The 23,715-nt window shown below is 43.3% G+C and overlaps 1 protein-coding gene across 14 annotated transcripts in view; it reads right to left on the reverse strand.

Moving 5' to 3' along the window:
• The window catches only part of LOC116093483 (myomegalin), a 193,134-nt gene that overhangs the window by 25,840 nt on the left and 143,579 nt on the right, over window positions 1-23,715 (reverse strand). For all 14 annotated transcript variants that reach the window (XR_004119725.1, XM_031374950.1, XM_031374954.1 and 11 more), the window contains 6 exons: window positions 23,383-23,510; window positions 13,091-13,179; window positions 6,055-6,287; window positions 3,150-3,591; window positions 2,092-2,284; window positions 945-1,061 (listed from right to left, as the gene is read on the reverse strand). Coding sequence is in view for 13 of the 14 variants with exons in the window: in XM_031374950.1 (XP_031230810.1) it covers window positions 945-1,061; window positions 2,092-2,284; window positions 3,150-3,591; window positions 6,055-6,287; window positions 13,091-13,179; window positions 23,383-23,510 (1,202 nt within the window). In the remaining variant the exon portion in view is untranslated. The remainder of the gene's footprint in view (window positions 1-944; window positions 1,062-2,091; window positions 2,285-3,149; window positions 3,592-6,054; window positions 6,288-13,090; window positions 13,180-23,382; window positions 23,511-23,715) is intronic.

Consider the following 23,715-nt stretch of genomic DNA (forward strand, 5'->3'; position numbering starts at 1 on the left):
TTTTTTATCTTATTGGCTGGAGAATCCAAAATTCAATGACAGGGTGGTGAGTGGGTAAGCTAGCCAGTCACAGACCATGTACACTGAAGACCCGGGATTCAAACCTTCCAGCGTCCTGTGTCCTTAACACACAAGTCAGTCAGTGTCTCTTAAGTGAGACATTAACCAAGCCTCACGTATGTAAAATGACCACAAGGACTAAAGAACAAACTGCTTCTAAGGCATTTCCTGACAGTGCGTGATTTAAAATTATTGAGTCGAGACAGCGTGGAAAACATTTGATGGAAAATACGGCTATCAGAACAAGTCAGGATATCTATTGCCACAAGCTGGGCTAGGGTGGTGGCAGCCAGGATGACAGGAATGGTCGACGTTTTACTAGGAAAATGCTGGTCAGGATGTGTTACTAGAGTTCATTCATTGATGTGAGTATCCAGTGAGCTACCTAGCTGCCTAATTGCTGTTTTAGCAGATGAGGAATATGAGGCACAGAGAATTTCATCAAAGAGGGGTTGTGCCAAGCAGGCGGGTCTCCAGATTTCCTGTTCCTAACTGCCCCACTCTACTGCCTCAGCTTCAATTCTGTAGGAACCCTGTAGTTCCTAATACCCTTTTGTGAATACAAAATTTAAAAAAAAAACCTAAACTTACAGTTTAAAACTCACAGGTCTCTTCCTTAATAAATAGGCCTAGGTATTTTTTTTCTGCAATATCAGTTGGATTGATTTTTTTTCCACTACCGGTGTGTCAGAAACCATAAAAGTTCAAACTAATAGACTTATTTTGAAGAGTTTTCCAAAGTTCCCATCCTTCTGTGGTCCTGGGTCTCCTTCAGCCTCAGTTTCCCTAGCCCACTGCTCATCACAGATGGGAGTAGCCTCAGACATCCAAATGTAACATGCCACTCCAGAAGAGAAGGTGGCACCCACATACTGTGTACTCACCAGGACTGGTGGTCTCCTCCCGTTCAGCTTCATTCTCACTACGGCCACAAGTCTCGTAGCCCAGGTCTTGAAGGTCCACCTGGATCTGCTTGCTGTCCTGTTTCACCAGGGATTCACCTGTGTTCAGAAAGAGATGGTGGCTACCACAGCGTATCTGGACATCCCAACCTCAGTGGCACATTCCCTGGCCAACAAGTCAGAGGCAGACTTGAACCCCAGTGAGAGATGATCAGACCTGCCATAGCTAGTTGGCACTCTCTCCAACCTGAATGAGCCCAGGAGAGGCTCGATTCTGAAAACCGACACTTAGTTGAGAATACAGATGTGGGCAAGTCAGGAACGGCATGCTGCCATGTCGGGAAGCCCTGGTGAGACCATTAGGCCCCTTACCCACAAGGCCTTTAGTTTCAACGGAGCTGAAGTGATTAAGAGTCCCAAGACATCTGGCCCTGTCCTGTATCAAATGAACCAAAATTAGACTTTCTAAGTTCATGTGCCCAGTATCTCTGTGACTAAAGAGCACCCGCTCAGTACAGCAGTTTCCCTTAGACAGTGCTGAGTCCAGAGCAACAGTCACCAGGATTTTGAAGAATCTGTTATGGTTCAGAAGAGGAAAGAAACCATCACACGGGGACCCAAGTCAGCTGCCGACAGCCCTGAGATCAGCAAGCGCAGATGTTATTCTGTTTTGTTCCTACATTTTCACTGTGGCTTTAAAGATGTGTTTACTTTTATTTTATGTGCAATGAGCGCTTTGCCTACATGTCCCTATGTGCACCATGACCATGCCTGGTACCCTCAGAAGCCAGAAGAGACTGTTAGATGCCCTGAACTGTAGTTACAGAGGGTTGTGAGACACCTTGGGGGTGCTGGGAACTAAACTGGGGTCCTCCGCAAGAACAACCAGAGCTCTTAAGTCCTGAGCCATCTCTAGTCTCTTCACTTTAATGTTAAGACCTAGTTTTCCTCCTTTATCCTTTACATCCATCTACAGATTGGAGTAAAATATTTCACCACCACATATCTAAGACCGTGTATCATGGCTGAAGTGTTCACAGGCTGGGGTAGAAAGACGGAATGTGAGAAACAGGTGAGTTTGTGGACAGAGGTGACATCACGGAGGTGACAGGGAGCTGGTGACACTCACTGAATATGGCCCTGTACTTCTCCAACTGGTTTGCCTGGGCAAACACAGTGGCTTCTGAGATGAGCAACTTCTCCTGGAGATCTTGGTATCGTTGTCTACACTGAGCCAGCTGGGAACGAAGGTGTTTGGTGGAGCCAGGGACGCTAAATTCTGGCTGATGTCCAGAGTTTGGGGTCTGGGACTTGTTCTCCAGCTGCAAAGAGACCAAAACAGGATCTGAGGTTACCCTCTATGTGGTAACAGTGACGCCTATGTCTGAATGCGGTGGACTGCGTGCATCCATGTGTTTACCACAGCAGTTTTCCTGCCATTGGGCACTTCTCAGTGCCAATCAAGTCAGAAGCAGCTTGTAATAAACATTTACTCAATCTCTTGAAAGAAAAGAGTTGGAAATCTCCACTCCATCCTCTCTGCGTTCCCATCCCAAGGGCCTTCTCAGAAGCCTCTCAATTCTCCATTTCATTGAACGTAAGGCAAAGTTCCTTCCCTCAGAAGGGTACCAGCGACCCTGCATGTGACACACGCCACTCTGGAACCACAGAGGAAGCAGCAGCGGGAAGAAGATAGCGTTGCACACCAATGTCTAGGCTCTGTCAAGAACCAGAGCATCCCAACAGCAGGGTAGTTACATCTAATGAAAAGCCACCATGGCTAGGCGATAGTGGCACACACCTCTAATTCCAGCACTTAGGAGGCAGAGGCAGGTGGGCAGATCTCCGAGTTTGAGACCAGCCTGGTCTACAGAGCTACACATAGAAACCCTATCTTGGAAGAAAGTAAAGCAAAGCATTGTCCTGACTCACTGAGTGCCATGAGGGCAGACATCGGTTTATAACTGCCATCACAGTCTGTAACCTAGAATTAAATGCTCAGACACTCATGAGATAGCATGGAACCCTTTCTGACGCTGAATGGGTACCTCTGATAACAGCCCTGCTAGTGGTGGCAAGGCGCCTTCCCCTCATACTCCTGGCCCACACAGAACAGTTAGTTTAAGGTAAAAGCTGAAACCCCCAGTCCTCCTCTGATTCGCTCACCTCACCCCTGCCCACACCTACTTGGTAGCCATCCACTGAGAGGGCTGCCCCAAGCGCAAGGTTCTGGGGTCCAGGGTCAGGCCTTGCCGTCATTATCGTAGTATTCTCCTGCTCTTGGTGCTGATGCTTCCCAGGGGAAGGCAGGCCTGTGTTCATTCTGTCCACCTCCCTGGCCAGGCGCAGGAGGAGTTCTGGCACCTCTTTACTGTTCCCTTCTGAGCCGCTCAGGACCAGCTGTTCTTTGAGGAGGTTGATGATGTTGTAGGCACTCTTGAGTTTCCCCTGAACTTTCCTGAACTCAGCCTGAAGGCTGTTCTCACTCAGACCCCCTTTGGCCACCACAGTCTCCAGCATCACCTCGCCCTTCTCCTTGTCCTCCTCAACCTCCCATCCATCAGACATTGCTTCTCCCATCTGCTCCTTCAGCTCCGCGTTCTCAAGGCAAAGGCTCAGCATGGTATTCCTGTGAGAGACACACAAGGGCCAGGTTTGTTGGGGTCTGCAGCTCTTCAAAGACCTTTCCACCCACATCTTAGACTCTTAGTCTATTTGTCTTTACTTAGCCATATAGTCTCACATACTTAGAGACCTTTGAAATATAGAAACAAATGTACAATATTAAGGGTTTTTTTTTTAGAAAATAGATTCTGCCTATGACAAATTTGTATCCTGGATTTCATCATTGCCTTAGTTATCACTAGTTTTAAATTACTTAGTGATAAACTGGAGCTCAGGAATACAAATAAATAATACTAATCAGAACTGAAATAAAATGTAGTCATTTAATTATTTGCTATATTTCTGGTCCATGCAATAGGAGATGACTTTCTAGAGGGTAGATATTACATTTTTTCCTATTCATCCTGTGCTGCTAGGTCCACCACATATGCCTGCTACATGAAACATCTGTATTTACTGAAGTAATAAAACCAATTAAACTGAGAATGCTGAGCTAGAATACACTCACTCACACACACACACACAGAGAGAGAGAGAGAGAGGGAGAGAGAGAGAGAGAAGTGCTGACAGAGAGAAGTTGCTAGGTGTGAAGCTTGTTTGTATATAATGTATATAATCTACTTTATGTTCCTCCTTCAGGAGACATTCTCTCTCTAAGGTTAATGAGTCCTTGATAATTAGAAGCAGCATGAGTCTTAGGAGGCGAGGGTGTGTCTACTGTCCTTAGCAAACGATAAAGGCTGTGACCTTCAGGACAGCCCTTAAGGCTGGGGGAAAGAACTGAAAACGTGAGTTCAAGAATGTAGAATTTCTCAACTATGCAAAATATAAGGATGCAACATGAATTATATGAGGGGATTCATGGACCTAAAAGAACAAAGGTAGCTTAGGTAGCTAAGAACAAAGGTACTAAGAGCCAGCTTGTCAGAAAGGTATTAAGGAAGGAGATAAAGAGATTTGAGGAGTGGGGATTGCAGGGCAAGATCCTACCCAGCAAAGGTTATTATTTGTGCTTAAAAAGACAGGCAGATTCCTGAGTTCAAGGTTAGCCTGGGACAGAGCAAGCTTATGCCCAGCCATGGTGGGAATGGTGATCTTAGAACAACATCCCACCCAGTTGTTGTCTGTGCTTACAAAGGCAGGCAGATCTCTGAATTCATTTGCCAATAAAAAAATGTACTTGCTGTCTTCTTCGAAGAACCAAGCATCTAAAGTCGGAAGTGCTGATTCATGGGATATTCATAAGGGAACCTAAAGTAAATGACTGAATTGATATGTAAATAAAAGACTGGGCTTTGGTCTGCAAGAAAGAGTGACCCAGAGAGAACTGCATGGAGAGCAAACAGCTCTTTTAGAATTTCTCTAGTAGAATTTCTGACTTGGCTTTTGCAGCTGATCTGCCTGTCTGAGTCGCTTTAAAACTAAAAGCTGCAGTGTCCATTTAGCACCTCAAAGTGACAGAACTGGAGACTATGGAAAGCCCCCTTTGTCTGTCTCAGTAGGAATTGCAAGGCTCTAAGCTGAAGGCATGGGGAGCAAAGAGGAGGGGGCCTTATCTCTGCCCTTTGTTCTCAGTACTTGGACAACTCCGAGAGCTTATGTTCACATGGTAAAAAGATCACTACATGTTTGCACATAAATTCAGGTTGTAAATTGAATAAGGTTATAACAGAGACTGCCTACACACATATACACTAGGAATAACTATCTGGCTTAACTTTCACCATTTGTTCCTAGCTTACAGGGTCATGGAAAGTTTAAGACGGTAACTAATCCATCCTTGAAGTTTTGTTTAGATAAACCCAGTCAATTATTTTATCTCCTGTTTTTGCACCCGGGATCCTATAGTGTATATCTTCTTTATGACCTTTGCTTAATGGTTTTTGTAACCTCCTTGGAATGTGCCCTAAGTTTTAGAAGTCTATTGTTATCTCAGAGGCAAGTAAGCGGTTCTGTTATAAAAGGGACTTGAATGGCTTTTGTCTCCTGTAGCCATTCTGAACAATGGTAACCCTTGCATGCTAGATGTTTCTGCAGAATAAATGTTCTTTGTCTTTGCATACTATCTAAGTCTGGGGTCTTCCTTCAGTGATTTTCAGACCCTTATACCTTCTCGCAGGCTCTTCTGGTTCTGTATACAGCAGCAAAGCTTCCTGATTAGATGATTATGGGTTCTGATCCAGAAGGCTGCACCCATACAACTTAGGTAGATTCTGTCTATTCATATACATCTGGACAGTAAATAGTAAACACTACTATACTGAATTAAGTCCAGATTGCTTTAGTAACAAAAGCTTACTATCTAACACTATCTAATACTATTAACTTTCTCTAAAGGGTATATGGAAGCACGAAGGCATAGATCCTGGGATGTGGATGACCCTGGTGTAGCACCAATGCCTTGGGGGACAGAGAGGCAAGTTCTTGGCTGTAGTAGCTCATGGTCTGGGGGAAAGTTGGGACGTACCTGATGTGGGACACAGAGGAGAATCCTGCTTCCTCAATTTGAGCCTTTAGGTCCTTGAGTTCCGACTCAGCTTTTCTCTTCTCCTCTAAGTGCTGGTGGATTTCAGCCCTCAGGTGGAGCATTTCCTCCTGAAGACACCTGTTATTGTCTTCTCCTACTGGGGAAGGGGGCTGAAGGCATATATTTTGGGTCTCCATGGTTGCCAGGCTTTTCTCTAAAGCCACCTTGATGAGCTGAAAGAGAATCAGGGTTTAAAGAAGTTAGGTCATTGGAGTTCACCCAAGAACACAAGCAAGGGCAGTTCCTAATGGAAACAAAAGACAAAACTGAATGGTCTCCTGTCTAAGGTAGTCATAAGAACCCTGGGATTGGCCTGGGAAGCAAGGATACAAGTAATGAGTAGGAAGGACTTGTTATTAGACTAAGAAGAGAATCCAGAAATGGTTAGATGCACAAATGCACATACATACACCCTGAATGCAAACAAATGAGGGTTAACTTGGCCTAGCAGATATCAATACTGCAATGCTTCTCTTCATAGAGGGTGGAGTCCCCTGATAGTCTGTCTCTACGTCATAGTGCTTTACTGACCCTAGAGCACAGGCATCTTGACTGTGAAGATCATGGCCCAAGATGCCAAGGCTCAATGGCTAAGCCCCAGCCTGCACTCAGACTCCAAAGAGGAGATGAAGACTCAGTGCTCTAAGGAGGCAGCTAGCAACTGGTCCCAGACTTAAGATCATGGGGCTACAGGCGGGGCAAAGCCAAGCCAATTCTACCAACAGCAGGAGAATCACACTGAGGGGTTGAGGGAAGCCACCCTACTAAGTGCCCAGTTTTCCTTTTCTACTATTACCCTTGTGCTAATGCAGTCAGCTAAATTCTCTCTATAACTCTAAGCACAAGAGAAGAAAACAAAGTGGAAAGTTTCACAATGCCTTTCTTCTTAAGGACTCTCTTGACGCCATTCTGAAATGTTCCATTTAAAACTGACCTTAGGGTGTTTTTCCCCAAGTGGGAAGTGGTGATTGTTTAGCCTTTCTTGTCATACATGTGGGACTTAACTCTATCTGATTCCTACATTTTAAAAAGGGTATTAATACAACTCCAAATCTGGGTGTGATAACCTACATAGCGTGTGACTAGTTTAATGTAAGGATTTCCTCCTCCCTCCCTCCTTATTTTTTTTATTTTTTATTTTTTTGCCTGATAGCCCATATTGGCCTGAAACTCACTGGTACCCCAGGCTGTCCTTGAACTTTTGACTCTCCTGGCTCATCCTTCCAAGTGCTAGGTTTACAAGCAAGTGCCACAGCGCAAATCTCAACAGTACTTCCCATACTTCCCAGTCACTCTGGCTTCTCTTTCCTCTCAGTGACACCGTTTGGAAGTTATACTCAATTTCAGGTCAATTTCAACTCCTCCTCTCTACTGTCCCCACAGTAATTCCTGTTTTCTTTTATCTCTGTTAATATAGTGAGTCATGTTTGTCACTTATAAATTTATTCTGGTTCTACAGACTCGTATCCCAATTACAAAACCATTAAGATAGTTAATGTGCATCTCTACAAACCATGTAGTGGTCACCTGACTAAAGATGATTCATATAATTAATTATGTTTTATGCATTCATTTAGGTCACTAACACATCGAACAGAATAGGGCCCAGAGTGAGGTGTATGGGTCAGTGATTGATAGATCAGCTTGGGTGGCCCCAGAGCTGTTGACATTTGCTAGTCCTCTTAACAAAGCTAAGTCACACTTGTGCTGCAGGCTTCTGGTACATGTAATGCTATCTAGCAATCATACATAGTATACATGTAATGCTATCTAGCAATCATACATAGCATACATATAATGCTATCTAATAACACCACAATTAAAATTGTCAAGTGATATGCAGCCATGTAGAAGAGAGCCATAAACACAGCTACAGGCATTCAGTCCTATCTGGGCTTCCTGAGTCCAGTTGTGATCAGACTACAGACAATCTCCCTCTCTAAGACCGCTGCCAAGGGTCGTCAGCTGGGGCCATCTCTATATGTACCACCCAGTATTTATAAAAAAGAAAATAGGGTTAGGTATTGGGCAGGACACTTTTGAAGAATTATTACCACAACCTTCACTTAACTTTGTGATGTGCCGAGAGTGGTGGGCCATGCTTGTAATTACAACACTTGGGAGGCTGAAGCGGGAGGACTGGAAGTCAGGCTAGCTTGGGCTACATAGTAAGACCATTTCAAAGACCCCCAAAATAATGAATAGGTAGGCAAAAAATAAATAAGTAAAATAAAATAAATAAATAAATATAATAAATAAAATAAATAAATAAAATATAAAATATAATAAATAAAATAAATAAAAATAAATAAAATAAAATAAAATAAATAAAAAAATAAATAAGTAAACTTTGTAGTCTTACCACTCTATATAAACTATTGGCAATGAACATAACAAAAATCACCATTAGACTTGAACAGGGACAAAATAATCACCTTTTTCTTAACCTGCTGCTTAAAAGTAGTATCCAGCTTTAATGAGGACTATCCATTAATAAAATAACTTCCTGTGTGTGTATTTTATTGATTTCAGCGTGCCTGTTTTCTTTCAAAGGAAAACATTTTGGCTCATAAAATATGGATGCCAGATGAACCTTAAAGCTCATCTGGTATGATTTCTCATTTTAAAATAATTTCTCTATTAAAATAAATAGACCCAGAGGTGTCCAACATTATGATATGGCAATATGACACATTATAATCTACACATTAGCAGGGCTGCATTCACAGCTATTCTGGGACATATGAGACCACCGGCTGAATGTATCTGGTGAGATCCAGTCAATGTCCAGCCTAGTTTGAGTTTTCACAGCTCTGAAAGAAAAATTTTTGTTTGTTTATTTTCTAACTTTATAATTTAAATATAAATATATGAAAAATGAATTGGGATCTAGACTCTTTATTAGCTTTTACCATCTATGAAAAGCAAGTATTACCATTCTTTTCCTCAAATAAAACTCAGTATGTGTGATACGAGTGTGACTCCTCTGGGTCCAATTTTAAATCATAATCCTATTAGCGGTTTTTCATATCACCTAACCCCTTTGTGCCATCGCTTCTCTGGAATTTAACCTTTTAAATGTTTCATAGGCCTACTTCAGATCTCTGCTTTTGCTTGAATGGAGGAGCTGCTTGGCTTTCACCTTCTCGCTTCATATTTCTCACAGAGAAGGTCAATTTTCAGGAAATATTAAAGATATTAGGAAACCATCATTTCTCAAATCAGTGTTGGTCATCGTTAAGAAAATAAAAAGTACAACTCCAAGGAGTTATCACCTACCTCATGTGTATCAGAGTGTCAGAATGGTGATGTATACATTTTAAGAAAGACCATTTGTAGGAGGTTCTGGGTTCTTTCCTCAGAAACACACACACACACACACACACACACACACACACACACACACACCATAAGGAGGAAAGAGTAATTAAGAGCACTCATTCATTATCAGGACAGTAAAAAAATAGGCAGAACTACTCTGAGGTCCAGGATCTCTACATGTGGGTATACTTCCAAAGGAGCTGAGTCAGCATGTGAATTGCTATGAACGTGCTCTCTCTAACACTGTTCACAGAGGCTACTGCGTGGAGCAACCTGGGTGTCTGTGAATGCGCAAGCAAAGAAAAATTAGTCTGAAAAAGAGGGGATATCCTGTTTGTTTAAATCTGGAGAACATTAGTCTGTTTCGGTAATTTCTTACCCCAATAAGCCCACATAGAAAACACACAACCAACCCAGTTATAAGCTACATGCCTAGACTGGGCAGACCTACCATTATCCTAACGGATTCCCCAGTTATAAGCTACATGCCTAGACTGGGCAGATCTACCATTATCCTAACGGATTCCCCAGTTATAAGCTACATGCCTAGACTGGGCAGATCTACCATTATCCTAACGGATTCCCCAGCTATAAGCTACATGCCTAGACTGGGCAGACCTACCATTATCCTAACGGATTCCCCAGCTAGGAGACCCCTTGCTACTTGCAGCTTTGCCAGTCCACGTGGTACTGCTCCATATTGGCTTCCACCTCCTCTTCTGTTCTCTCTCCTCCTCCCTCTTCTCTAAGACCTCTGGTTCCACCTTTCCCTTCCACTGCCCAATCGCAAGCTCTAGCCTTTATTTGACCAGTTAGAATGGGGAGAAGGCTCACATGAAATCACCTGATCTACCCCTTGTCATGTACAGCTCCTCTTGAGGAGGCAGAATTAACATAAGAATACAAACAGCACTAGGGCAACCCACAACCTTAGGCTACGTGAAATAAAGCTGCTTACAGAAAACAAATACCACCCCACTGTCCTTAATTGTGGGATCTAACACAGCTGAGCCAACTGAAGTACAAAGAAGAATGGTTGGTGGTGGCCAGAGTTTTATTTTCCTCAAATAAAACTCAGTATGTGTGATACTGGTGTGACTCCTCTGGGCCCAATTTTAAATGATAATCCTCTACAACATGTGGGGAGGAGGATACAGTGGGGACTGGAAAAGTCACAGGCTTCACCCAGACAGAAGGAATGGGCTTTGACATCAATTGTTCAACATGGTAACCATAGTTAGCATTAAATATAAAGATAACTAAATAAATTTCAAAAAAACCTCATCATAAAAAACTAAAAATAGATGAGGTATAGTTGTAGTGACTAACTTGGCTTAATTATTTCACTATGTGTGTGTATATATCGTCACATTGTACTCCGGGTATTTAATTATGATTTGATGATAGAATATTACTACTTTAAAATAGCTTTTCTGAAAGAAAAGGTCAGGTTTAGTTCCCTGTCCTCTTTGCATGTGGACTTGGCTACTGATCAGCTTTCTTCTGCATTGCAAATGTCTCAATGAACAGCCCTGGCTGGCTGCTCTTCAGTGTCCTTCATGGCCTCTCCTAGGCACTCATTACCGACTTCACATCTTTTTGAGGCTGTAATTTTGTGAGCAATATATCTTGGGAAGATGACTCTTGTGGCCAGGCTTTCTGAGGTAATTGACTTCCTAGAAATGAGGAAACAAACTTGGCTTTCTTTGATTCTTGTTCAGGAACACAAAGCCAACTGTGTTTGTTAGGGAAAGTGTGTAGAGCTAAGTTAAGAGGGAGTGTGGAGCCAACAATAAAGTTCATCTCCCAAGGATACAATAAGAAAGAGTTCAGACGCTAATCTTAAAAGGGCTGTTTCACCGAAAACAAGCAAACAAACCTTTAGAATCTGGACACACAGTAGTTACAGCAAAGCAAGCTTTATTTCATTGGTAACAGGAGAGTCACAACTCAAACCCCACAAAAGATGAACCAAACTCACACGCAGCTTCATATACAATGTCACACACCAAGGCTCTTCCAATACAAAGCTGGAAATCAGTTTTCAAGAAAAGGTTATAGGAAGAAAATGGTGCTCACCCCAAAGATTCCTCGTCCAGTGGGCATACTTGTCTGTCTATTAAGGATAAAGCCCTGATCTGAAGGTTTGATAACTTACTGTTATATCGAGCACTTCCTGTGCCAAGTGCCAAGACAAGCACTGTGATGTGCCAGAGTAAACATCTACTCCTGGGTGGGTGTAGAAGGTACTGACCTTCTCAAAGTACAGTCTAGTCATCTTGGTGTAAGGCTACATGAAAGAAGACTGGAGAAGAAATGGCTTCATATCAGTTTGCCTGCAAGACTTGCAGCAGCAGGAATAGTTAGAGCACAGCAGTCTGAATCTGATGGCAGTGTCTTCTGTTTATTTAATCTGACGCTATCCCTGCCCCATAGCTGTTAGAACCATTGTGTGCGGCCAACATCCCAATCTGTTTTAGAGTAGACTTCTGTCCGTCCTGCAAATTCTCTCACCTGAAGGTCCTTGATGAAATCGGGAAGGGGGGGGGGCAGAGCCATCTCTGCACCCAGGCAGTGGTATATGTAATTAAAACTGCAGCATATTAGTCCACGAAGAGAACTCAGAAGAAGCAAACCCAAAAGAGCAGCTAATGCAAAAACGTTGAAGGGAGGAGTAAAGGCTTGTCATGGCTACAGCGACAGAAAGGAGCTCTTGATAGAAAGCAAAGAAACTTGTGATGATGTCTGGTGTCCCAGACAAACCTGGATCCTCGGGAGACCCAAACGATGCCAGATCCTATTCAGTTAGGGTCTGTGCACTTGGCCTCTTCTTGTCAGTTTAATGGATGTCTCCCTTTTTTTCTTGCACAGAAAATGTACATGCAGACCCACAAGTCTCATTTCCCCTACAAGTACTTCTAGTAGCCCCAAGGAAGATAGCACTAGGAAAGTCCAGCTTCTCTCTAGCAATGGTCCTCTGCTGCAACAACTTAAGAGCCACAGGCATTTAGATGTGACTGTTAATTGTCACCAGGCAAGGGAGAGACACTTGGTTCCAATGATCACTAAAGGTGACTTAAGCTCTGAGGTCTGGGACATTCACTCTTGTCCTTGAGACCTTACACTTTCTTTGAGGGTGGGCCAGTGCCAAATCCTGAGGCTTGTCAGGGCTGGGTATTGGGTAGCCTGTCAGAGTGCAGAGCAAAGCTCTCTTCTATTTCACTGAGAAAGATCCCTGCCACAGAGGCATTCCAATCCTCTGGGAGTTTCTCAACCAGCACTCTCTGCTAGGCAGGCTCGAGGCCTTGCTGTTTCCCCAGACAGCCTTTCAATGGCTCCCTGTCTTCTGTTTCGTCTTTCACTCATAAAAGCCAAAGAGGGGAAGTATCCATTGTCTTGTAAGTAAAACTTCTTCTACAGTTAAAGCTACAGACAGTAAATAGGGACAGACGTGGGTAGGGAGGGATAAGAAGCAGAAATGAGAAATAGGGGTAGTAAAAACAAATAGACTGAGTAGAGAAAGGGCGAGGGAGAACAGGGAGCAGAGCGGGGAGTAGGTTACATAAAAGAAGTCCTCTCGCCCCCCAGTGCTCGGAGGCTGAAGGTGAGAATCAGAGCCCCAACCTAGAACCCCTCACACCTGACACCGACTTACTTGCTGGTGGCTGCTGTGTGCAGCCTCCTCCTCAATGCTGTCTGTGAACTCCGTGCTTGTATCTTCAGTCTCATCGCCTGCAGTCGCACCTGGAAGAAAGTCCAGAAGAGAAAGGTGACTCCTTCTCAGATGGCTCCCAGACGGCAGGTGCAGTTACGTGCTTTGCCATCCACCTCTGATTTCTTCTGTTCTTCGAACTCTTGGCCCTTCAGTGGAAGGGAAGACAGAAAGCAAGCCTTCTCCCATGTCAACGTTACCTTCTTTCTAATACTAAGACTAAACCTCAAAACAAACTCACTTTGACTATGCAGCTATACTTCGGAAACCTTCAGGGTAGGTGTTCCCCTCCTCTACTTCAATGAACTCTTCTCCACTCTGCTTACAGAGTAACACCCTCTTAACATGGACAGACATTACTAACCTTTCTCCCACCACTGTCTGCAGAGTAGGATCCTTGTTTCCTGAGATGGGGGCAGCCCCTCTCCTCTCACATGCCTCCACTGTTGGGATGGTGTGTGTGTGTGTGTGTGTGTGTGTGTGTGTGTGTGTGTGTGTGTGTGTGTGCATACATAGGATGACGGTATCTCTGGGGAGTCACCTCTGGGGTTCTGTGTCTCGCAGAGGTCCAGATCAGGATGTGAGGCCCAGGGTGACCCGGGGGCTTTCTAATTCCTTTCTCTAACCACCCTTCCTCCAGAGTGTTCACACCCTCTCTCTCAGTGCTAACATCCTTTGCCTGGAAACTTCTCTGCACTGCTCTGCTCAAATCCCATAGAGACTCATTCTTTCATCATCCAGTGATGTGCCTGTCACCCCAGAGCACAAGCACCTGTATCCTGCTGCAAGGAACAAGAAGCTGCAGTTAGAGGGCTGGGCAAAGGCTCAGGCTGGTGCCGCGCAAGACAAATGTCACCGAGGATGGCCTTGTTCTGTATCTGAACTGCTTAAGAGAGAAGCTTGTGGTCAGGAGTCTATATTTAAATGGCTACATGTGGCTAGTGGCTACAATATAGATGGTACAAACATGTAGCATTTATTCCTTTTAAAATTGATTATAATAAAAAAATCATGGATGAAATTCTATATTAAGAACTGTGACCCACATTGCTTATTTTTCCCTTCAGAACACCAAAGAAGATCTATTGTGATACTTTTGTATCTCATGGAGTTTGCCAAGGTAGGAAGCATTAAGATCTAGTTTTGTCCCACCTCAACAACCAACCTGTTAAAATCCTCTTGTATCTACTGAGTGACCTGGGGCTCTATGGTTAGTCTAAGGTTACAAAGCTGGTTCTGGCAAGATGTGGGCTAGCCAATCAAGTGTCTGGACTCAGGATGGCAAGCCTGAGTTTCTTAGAGTAGCAAATCCAATTGCTTCTTCCATGACCAAAGAACTCCATCCTGAGCTCAGATACTCAGAGATGAAACGTGGACATGAAGGATGCCATTCATGGCTAGAGTGGCCGTACTTCTTACCTATCTCAGGAAAGCCAGAACTACTTCTGCATACCAAGCAGAAAGTGGGCATCTCACATCTACCTTCCACTTCTTAGTGCCTGCAAGTCTGTGCAAGTGCATTTGCAATGGCTTGCTCATCTCATCAGCGGACTAAGAGGTAGGTGGTAAGTGTGCTGTTCTAAGAGGTTAAGGGGCCCAGGCTTCACTGTGAGTTCTGTTATGCTCTCACGGGAGAGCAGGATTCTATCTGGTAAAGCCATTGACTAGGAGGCAGCTATACCACTTAGCATCTTTAGAGACCCACTATAGCCAGCATACAGCGCGATTTTCCAACTACTCCCTTAAATGGCAGAACCAGCTCCCAGAGTCCTGGTAGGTAGAGGTGAATGAACATCTTCCCTAAGCCTGAGCTGTTTCAGAAACCTGCCACAACCTGAATGCCAAGTCATTGATGACATCTGTATCATATTTATTTTAAGAAATTTGTCCCTGTCTAACAGTCGACATGGCATTTCTCCCCCTGCAAAGAAAAGGAATTTTCCCACTCAGTGACAGATCAGGAAAGCAATTTTGCTCATTGTTTCCCTATTGAGCTAGAAAATGACTCTGAGAGGCAAGACAGCTCTGTGAGATCAGCATTCCCACTTCACTCTTGCTGAGCTGTGCTAACTGCTCTGTCTAAGCCCTAAGTCATCCTGCACTAAGTTCCAGGAGGAAGGTGGGGAAACTTTCAGCTGCTCGAGCCATATTTTGACTACTCCTCTTTAAACCGGTGGGACGGGACAGGGTGCCTTGTTTCTGGCTTCATCAGAAATTAGATTCAGATAAAAGAAAAATGTGCCTGGAGCTAGAGAGGGTGGTTAAGAGCACTGGCTGCTCTTTCAGAGGTCCTGAGTTCAATTTCCAGCAACCAGATGGTAGCTCACAACCATCTATAATGGGATCTGATACCCTCTTTTTGGCATGTAGGTATATATGCAGATAGGGCATTCATATACATAAAATCTTTTCTTAAAAAGAGAAAAATATGCTCACTTACGCCAACCCTCTACTACAAGGGGGTTTTGTTTCTCTCTCCCTTAATGGAGCTTAATGGTTACTCTGCTCTTTACTAAAACTAAAAATGCTGAAAATGTGTGTCTGAGAATAAAGCCAAAAACCAAAAGAAAATAGAGTAAAATGAGTCTGTTGTCTCACACAAGGTCCTATCTAGAAGTGATCACTAGACACCCCTCTTTCTGTTATGATTTTGGTTTTTTAATGGATGGAATTATTTTAGGGCTACCACATGGCTCAGAGTTAGAGTTCTTGCCTAGTGAAGGCCTTGGTTTGATGCCCACCACCATGCAAAACCAGGCCTTGTGGCACACACTTGTCACCCCAGTACTTGAAAGGTAGAAGCAGGAACATCAGGAGGTGAAGGTATTCCTGAGCTATATAGTTTGTTTGAGGCCAGTGAGACTGTGTCCTCACCCCCCCCACACACACACGCACTTCCAAGAAAAAGAGAAAAGAATGTGTTGTAAAGGAATCCCTTTCCCAAGCTTTTTACAAGGCGACTGAAGACGACTATCCTAACTATCTTGGGATAGTTTAACATTTTAGTTTTAAGTGGATGAGATCAACACTTTCAGAACTGACCATCTGCTCAGTTTTGATAACCTGTGAGATTTTCTGAGAGCTAATGACCTGCCCATTCCAATAACCGTGCTTCTCTGAGATGGAGCTTTACATGCCAGCACATATATGTGACTGAAATACCATCACTCTTGTCTTCAAACTCTCGGTGGATGCTATCCATGTGCTTAGACATTCCTAGGCTCCGAGGCACACAGAATGGAGGCCATGCCACATTCTTCCTGTGTACTTATTTGTTTTCTACCAGCTACATGATTTCACAAAGTACACAGAAATAAAACAAGGCTCTAAAAGGTAACGCTTTCAATGTTACTGAAAATTTAAGCAGTCTGCAGATACAAGGTATTCTCCTCAGTGAGGCAGAAACTCACTCATGTGGTATTTTTAAATTGAAGATGGCATGGTGATTAAGAATGTGCCAGACCATCTGTCGGGACCTGCTTTTGCCTTCCAGTTATGTGACTTTAATTAGGGTTAGAAGTTGCTATCTGTTCCAGGCAGTTGTTGTGAACTTCAAACAACGTCAGACTTCAAAGGGTTTGCTGATGCTGTGTGCTCAGAGCAGTGCTGGCATGCTGTGTAATCACTAGGTCTTACCCTTCCACAGTATCCTTTTGCTAGTGAACGGAAGTGGTCCTTGGGCTGAGGGGTTAAGGGTAAGCAAGGCTGGAGGCCACAGACCCCAACTAAACCTAGGCAGTGGCCCCAGTTGTAGCCCTGATGTTACTGATTTTTGCCTGCATGGCTTTCTTTCTGAATTGCTGCTTCATAGATGTGGGGAAGCCCCGGCTGTCAGGGATACAGTGTGATCCCTTTTGAAAAGCTGCCAAGCTTCATAGGAAAATGGATGCATTTTCCAATTCTTAGTCACATAAAAACTGCATAGAGTCAAGGCATTCTCTCCAAATTTCGCTCTGCGGTTGTTATTTCCCTTATTTATAAGGGAATGGCAAGGTGTGGTACCTTCCCAAGGTAACTTCAAACATGGCCGGGTCATGTGTAACATATTTTGAAAATGAATTTGAAGAGCTAAAGCTCACAGTCAGTGTAAGTGTGCAGGCCAACTCTTTCCCTGAGGAGCCTGCACAGTGCTCCTTGGCCCACCTTTCATTCCCACTCTGCCAGGTGCTCATTATCGGAACGCTCACATTTTCACATCACAAACCAAGTCTTGCTGGCTCAGTATCATGATGCTGCATGAGAATCAAAGGTAGAATCCTTTATAAAGCCTCTGTTTCTCCTGCATCCCTCCCCTTCAGCACTATATTGATGTCAGGATTCTTTACAGCTCTCTTTAGCTTCTGCTGAGACTCTTTTTTTCTTTTTTCTTTTTCTTTTTGACAGACGTGGTCTTGGAAAGTAAGTAGCAGAGCTCTTACCAGTAGCCAAGGCTCTTTATGACGGAACTCTGTCTTTCAAATGCGCATTTCCTAAGAGGGCTGTCACTGTGAGCATTACTAAGAAGCTGTGTTAAATGACTGGAAAGCAAATTGTAATCAAATGACTGTCCAGGGTACAGAATCTCAATGGGACTCTCATGCCTACTTTTCTAACAGGTTGTTTATTCAATGTCTCACCTATCTTAAACTACCAGGACGTGTATAAATGAGGGCCGTCCTGATCAGAATACAGGCCCACAGTCTCTGCTCTATAAAGTGACTATCCTGTCAAGGAATTCTCAGTTGTGGTATCTTCTTCAAGGAACAGAAGAAGCATGCCCTTGGAGGGACATTAAGAGATGCCGCCACCCACTATAGCAACTGGTCCTCCAAATGGCTTCGTCACCCACTACAGCAACTGGCCCTCTAATTGGCCCCGCCACCCACTACAGCAACTGGCCCTCCAATTGGCCTCGCCACCCATTACAGCAACTGGCCCTCCAATTGGCCTGCATTTACTACTTCTCTTCAGCAAGGAGAGCGAGAACTGATCTTTAAGGTTTAACAAGCCCATCGCACTGCTACAGAAAGGTGCCACGCTGGTTGTTTGTTTGTTTGCTTGTTTGTTTGTTTCTCTCGCTTTCTTGAGAGGGGAACATTCATGTTTCCTCTTTGTTAAACAGACATGCATGCATGGGGTCTGGTTCTGACTTGGAATTTTAGTACAATGATCAACAGACTGGCTCCTATAAAGGAAAAGAAAAAAAAAAAGATAAGAGCTTTCCCTATCTTTTCTCACAAATCTTTAAGAATGAAAGTGAATAGCTTCTGGTGGCCTTTGACTCTTTTACTGGATCAGTAACAAGTTTTGGTGTGATATCCTGACACATTAGCTGATATCCTGACACACATATAAAAAAAGTGCAGGCTCCCCAACACAGCTATTTACAGTTGACTGGCACAGTTACCTGAGTAAGGCTTTGAGTAAGTAAGCTTAGAGAAATGTCCTGGAAATAAATTAGTGTCAAGTCTCCTGATCACGTGTCACATCCTTCTTCATTTGAAGCTGTCAATCATACTTTCTCAGCAGCACCTCAGAATCTCACCTGATAAGCGAGTAACATTGCTTTTTCATTGTTAAATAAAGCCTCAGACATTGAAAGGTGCAGCCTAAAGAACATATCTGTCTATGTACGTGCTCCTAAAGCTTAGTTGAGCAGCGAATCTCAGCTGCACAGAGCAGGTATACTCTTAGCCACTAACAGCAAGCCCACCTGTCTCTGCCAACGTCGAGGGAACAGGGCTCATGTGTCTAACGCTCCCACTTCTCAGGCTACCTTAGAGCAAACATTTTGCCATACTGTTGGACATTCTTTTTCTTTTTCCAGCTTTAGCATAAGGAGGGCTGTATAGTAAAGACTTTAATTTCTGGAATTTGATTTTAAACAATGAGAACGGAAAAAACAAGTGTATCACTTTGAAAGTTGAATTATTTTTACCTGAAATCTGGTAAGACTTTTGCTGTGTAGTTTTTGATTTCCCTTCCATTTCTCACTCTCTGCCGCTGGTAAATTCCAATGCTAAGTTTTATTTGGAAAACTCATCCTGGCTTGTGTGATTATAGAGAAGAAAGCTGAGGACTTACCTTCTATCAGTGCTCAGGGGGCATGCAGGTCATGTTTTCATTTTCTAATTATAATAAAATGCTTTAATTAAACCATTGTTGTAAATGGCAATAGAGCGACTTCAGTCCCTAAGCCAAAATGTCGTGAGATCTGAAAATCTTACCTTAGAGAAGTCGTTGCCATGTTCAACCTACCCATGCATCTTTGGTTTCTGTTACTGACTGCCATACATGGATTTTACGTTTCCAGATGCTTTCTTTTCTCTAGAGTATAAATGGGTCTAGACTACCAAAGGGAGAACAAAAAGTCTGCTGAGTTTCAACTGAAGAGAAATGAGGAAATGCATACTTGCATCTCTAAACAGGAGCACTAACTCCATTTGTTCTGTGACGGCACTTGAGTTACTACATGGCTTTCCTAGAGTCGTAGAAAGTCTGTCCCCCCTTTCTGGCAGGCCACTGACAGTAAACCTGCTAAATACAACCAAGACCCTTACTGAGTAGACAGCTGAGGGTTTTGGGGAAGTTCTGAATGTGAGGATTTTGTGACTCGGAGTTTTCCGAGTGCATAGGTCTGGTTTTTAGAACTGCAGCATTCAGAGGAGTGTCTGAGCAAGGGGGTCAGAGTTTTGCAGTGACAGCTTGAGGAAACACACTTGGCTTAATAGTCAGGTGCTTCATAGTCAATCAAATGCTACTTCTGAGGAGGAAGCAGGTGTCAGTGCAGTGTGACCTGATGCTTCTCTTCCTGACCATGAGACCCCAGAGTTAATGTGCAGATTAGAAGGGAGAGAGCTCAATCAATTTTCTTGAACTATTTTCAGGCTCTGATCCCAGCTCTAACTACCTACATACTGAACAAGGAGCACAAACACAGTGGTATGACATTATGCGTCTCCTTCTCAGAAGCCATGTATATGTAAACTGCAAATTCGATCTACCAAAAACCCTTCTAAGGAGACTCTTTCTGAAGCTGGGATCCTACATGGGTTTTGGTTTCTTTTATCCTTAAGAGGTTTCCTTCTGCAGATCATATAGCTGAAAATGTTTTAAACTACAAAACAAGGATGATGTGCTTTCCCTATGATGAGCAGCCCTAAAAGGTTGCTGCTGTCTGTACCTGAGCAAAGGGATGTGGTATGGAGGCAGATGAGGCAGAGGTGGGGGAATGAAAAGCAAGCATGCAACGTGCCAGAGCGGAGGAGGACATATTGAAGTAGGCCTGTTCTTTTCCAGAGGTTATAACTTGACTAAGTTGCTGAAAATGGGGTGTCAGAAAGATGTTGAATACTAGAAGCCCACCAACCATTGGATTTCAACAATATAATTTAAACCTGCAGTAGAGGATTTGAGCTCAGTGGTACAGCACCTGCCTAGCATGCACAAAGTTCTGGGTTCAATCCCCCCAAATCAGATACACAGCAACAAAAGGAGAGAGTTTAGAGAAAGCATGTCAAAAGGACTTACATTTTATTCCTTAATGAATCTTCTTATAAGCCATTTTCAACCCAGTAGTTCTACAAACTAGACTCACCTACTTGACTCCTTACAACCATCACTCTGCAGGTATTTCCCACTATTTATAAGGAAATATGAGACAAATGAAATCTATCAAGAATGGAGTTTTCTCAATTTAAGTTCTATAGTTCTAATTAAACAAAGGCTAAGGGAAAATCTACTTCATTATTTTTCTTTCAAGAAATTTCTTATTGGAACACAAACTTCTATAAGAACTTGATGCTTTAAATCTAAGTTTATTGTAATATTAAAAAATATCCAAACAAAGGCAGACAAATTCAGCTAACATAGTCCACACTCCTACAGAGAAATGAAGATTATAGCATGCTAAATCCAATTATATGATGAATGACGTGTAGAATCATAGTACCATCCACCTGGGGCTCACACAGAACAATTCATCAGAATTGTGTTCGGTAGCTAGGAGTCAAATTATTGCACAAGCTTGTGGGCCCAGCACATTCCCTCCCGCTAGCAAGGTCTCCAGCCTCATTCTAGCATCAGACCAGAAAGTCAGTACCGGATTTTATAGTCACATTTATAGACTCAATAACTAACTCTTAATTTACTTGTCTATCAACCTACTCTTGTCAGAGGTTGGCAGATGCACTAATTATTAACCTTCATTATTATAATCACTGTGAACCGTTAGAACCCTAGAGTTACCTACAGTTGAAACTTAATAGCAGCTTTGCAGAACTTTGTTGTCTATTGGTAAAGTTGAGTAAACACATTTCCTAATTGCCTTGTAATGACTTACAGGCTGGTCTTTAATTGTTTGACAGGTCTATAGCTCAACTCTATTATGCTCTTCCTTGTTAGTTACATAAGGTTTTGTTCAGGCAGGCCTTAGAGTATCTTAGAATGGGGGACTAAGAACACTGGATGGTTCTGCTAATATGTCTTCTATTAATATTAAATAATTTCTCCCCCCCCCAAAGGCTGTTAAAACTGTAGTAGCACATCCATAATAAGGAAGGCCATGGCTATCAATCTTTGTGAACTACTTCATCAGACGATTTCAAGTGCTTCTCTGGTAGAATATTTCCTTCCTGTCCACTTCAGACTGACCAATACTCATCTGTTAAAGACACAGCTGAGGTTACAGAATCTTGAATAGAATTTAGAACGTAACACATGTCATGTCAACGCATGGATGTCATGTGCCATGTCAAAAAAAAAAAAAAAAAAAAGGAAAAAGGAAAAAAGGAAAGCTCAGTCTAGCTTAGGAAGGGGACTCAGCCTTTCTCAGAGGGCTGGAAAGCCTGAATGATGGTACCTCACACCCTTCAGCAGTAGGAAAGGTTCTGGTGCAGCCCCTTGCAAGTAACCTGTTATTTTTCATATTCCTGATATTTAGGATGCTAGACATGAACTATCTACCATGTCTCTACCTGTCATGTTGTCCCAAGAAAGCAGATGGTGAGAAAAACCTACGTATGGATCTCTGAGGCCTCCTTCTGAGTACCCTGAACATGGCAGCACCTCACAGACTTCCTACTCCACTATGAAGAAATACTCCCACCAAAGCAGAGGTCAATAAAGGATGCCACCCGGTTCCCCTCCTAATGAGCATCTACAAATTATATTTTCTCTGATCTTGGGAGACTGGAAAATATTGCTCTTTAGGGGGATGCTGACAGTCAGGGATAGCAGCCATGCCTCTAATCCCAGCACCCAGAAGGTAGAAGCAGGCTCATCTCTGTGAGTTCAAAGCCAGTCTGATCTACACAGTCCATTCCAGGCTAGCCACAGTGAGATCTTATCTCAAACAAACAAATAAAATACCAAAACCAAAACCAAAATAAAAAAAAAAAAAAAAAAAAAAAAAAAAAAAAGGAGGGTGGGAAATATCATATAGAAGATGATCTTTTTATCTAGAGGATTCTCGTTTAGGAAACTGTTTTGTAAAGTCATGTTCTGACTAAAGGCCATGCCTGGGGCTTGAAGAACATGAGCTGCATAGGATTTTATGGACTAGAGCGTGTTGTCCACTGATTTCATCTGTGCCTCGACAGACAACTCTGAAGCAGCCTTTGAGGCCAAACTGTACTAGGAACACTTCTGGTCTCTGTTCCTGAGCTCGGCTCACATCCTCCTGCCTAGTTCTGATTATCCTTAGTAGGGTTTTATACTACTCCCCAAAGTCACTCTCATGGACTCTCAACCTCTCTCTCTCTAAACCTAAAACTGATACTTGATTACTTTATTTGATTAAAAATTGCTTCCAAAGAGCAGGATTTGATAGGATGGCAAAAAATAATACACACACATGCATTTGATGACATGATGTGGGACATGTGGCGTGGGTGGTAAGATGGGGGAATAAACTTTATTGGCCCATGGAAGGGGTAAAGGAGTGAGGACAGGCCAGGGAGAAGAGCAGTGTAAATGGGAAATTAAAATGGAATGATTTAAGATGCGCAGTATGCTTCATGACCTTGTTTAACTAAGAACCAGCTCTGTGCAGGGAGTAAGGAAGACACAGTTGCTTCCCTTTGCCGCTACTGACAGCAGTCCTATCAGTACCATTAGTAAGTCACACGTGCTCTGTAAAGTCAGACACAACTCTCTCTGGTTAGTATAACAAGGGTTTCCATCCTGGGTTGCAGTGTGACCCGCCAGTGCTCAGAAGGCATGCTTGTGACGAGCTCGCACACTTTCCAGTTCCCCACCTCCAATGGCGGCCAGGGTCTCCAGCCGGCTTAAGCGCTCCAAGCTTCTTCCAAGAACTTCTTCTAGTCGACTGCGTAACACCTGGGCCCCTTCCAGTTCCACCTGTAGAGTTCGGTCTCTCTCAGAGCTGATCAAACATGCCACATGGAAGGAAAACGGGTTAGCCATCAACTATAATGAGTCCATTCATTTCTGAAGAGCCATCTTTGTCACTCGGGCTATGAGACTCCCTAAGGTAACTAGTCTCCTGGGCACGGTAAGTGAATGAATGTAGCCATTGTGTGGCATCTGTGTTCACTGCTGGGGGCTAAGCAAGGTCTGAACCTTTCTAC

Source organism: Mastomys coucha, unplaced genomic scaffold, assembly GCF_008632895.1.
Source record: "Mastomys coucha isolate ucsf_1 unplaced genomic scaffold, UCSF_Mcou_1 pScaffold16, whole genome shotgun sequence".
Classification (NCBI taxonomy): Eukaryota; Metazoa; Chordata; class Mammalia; order Rodentia; family Muridae; genus Mastomys; species Mastomys coucha.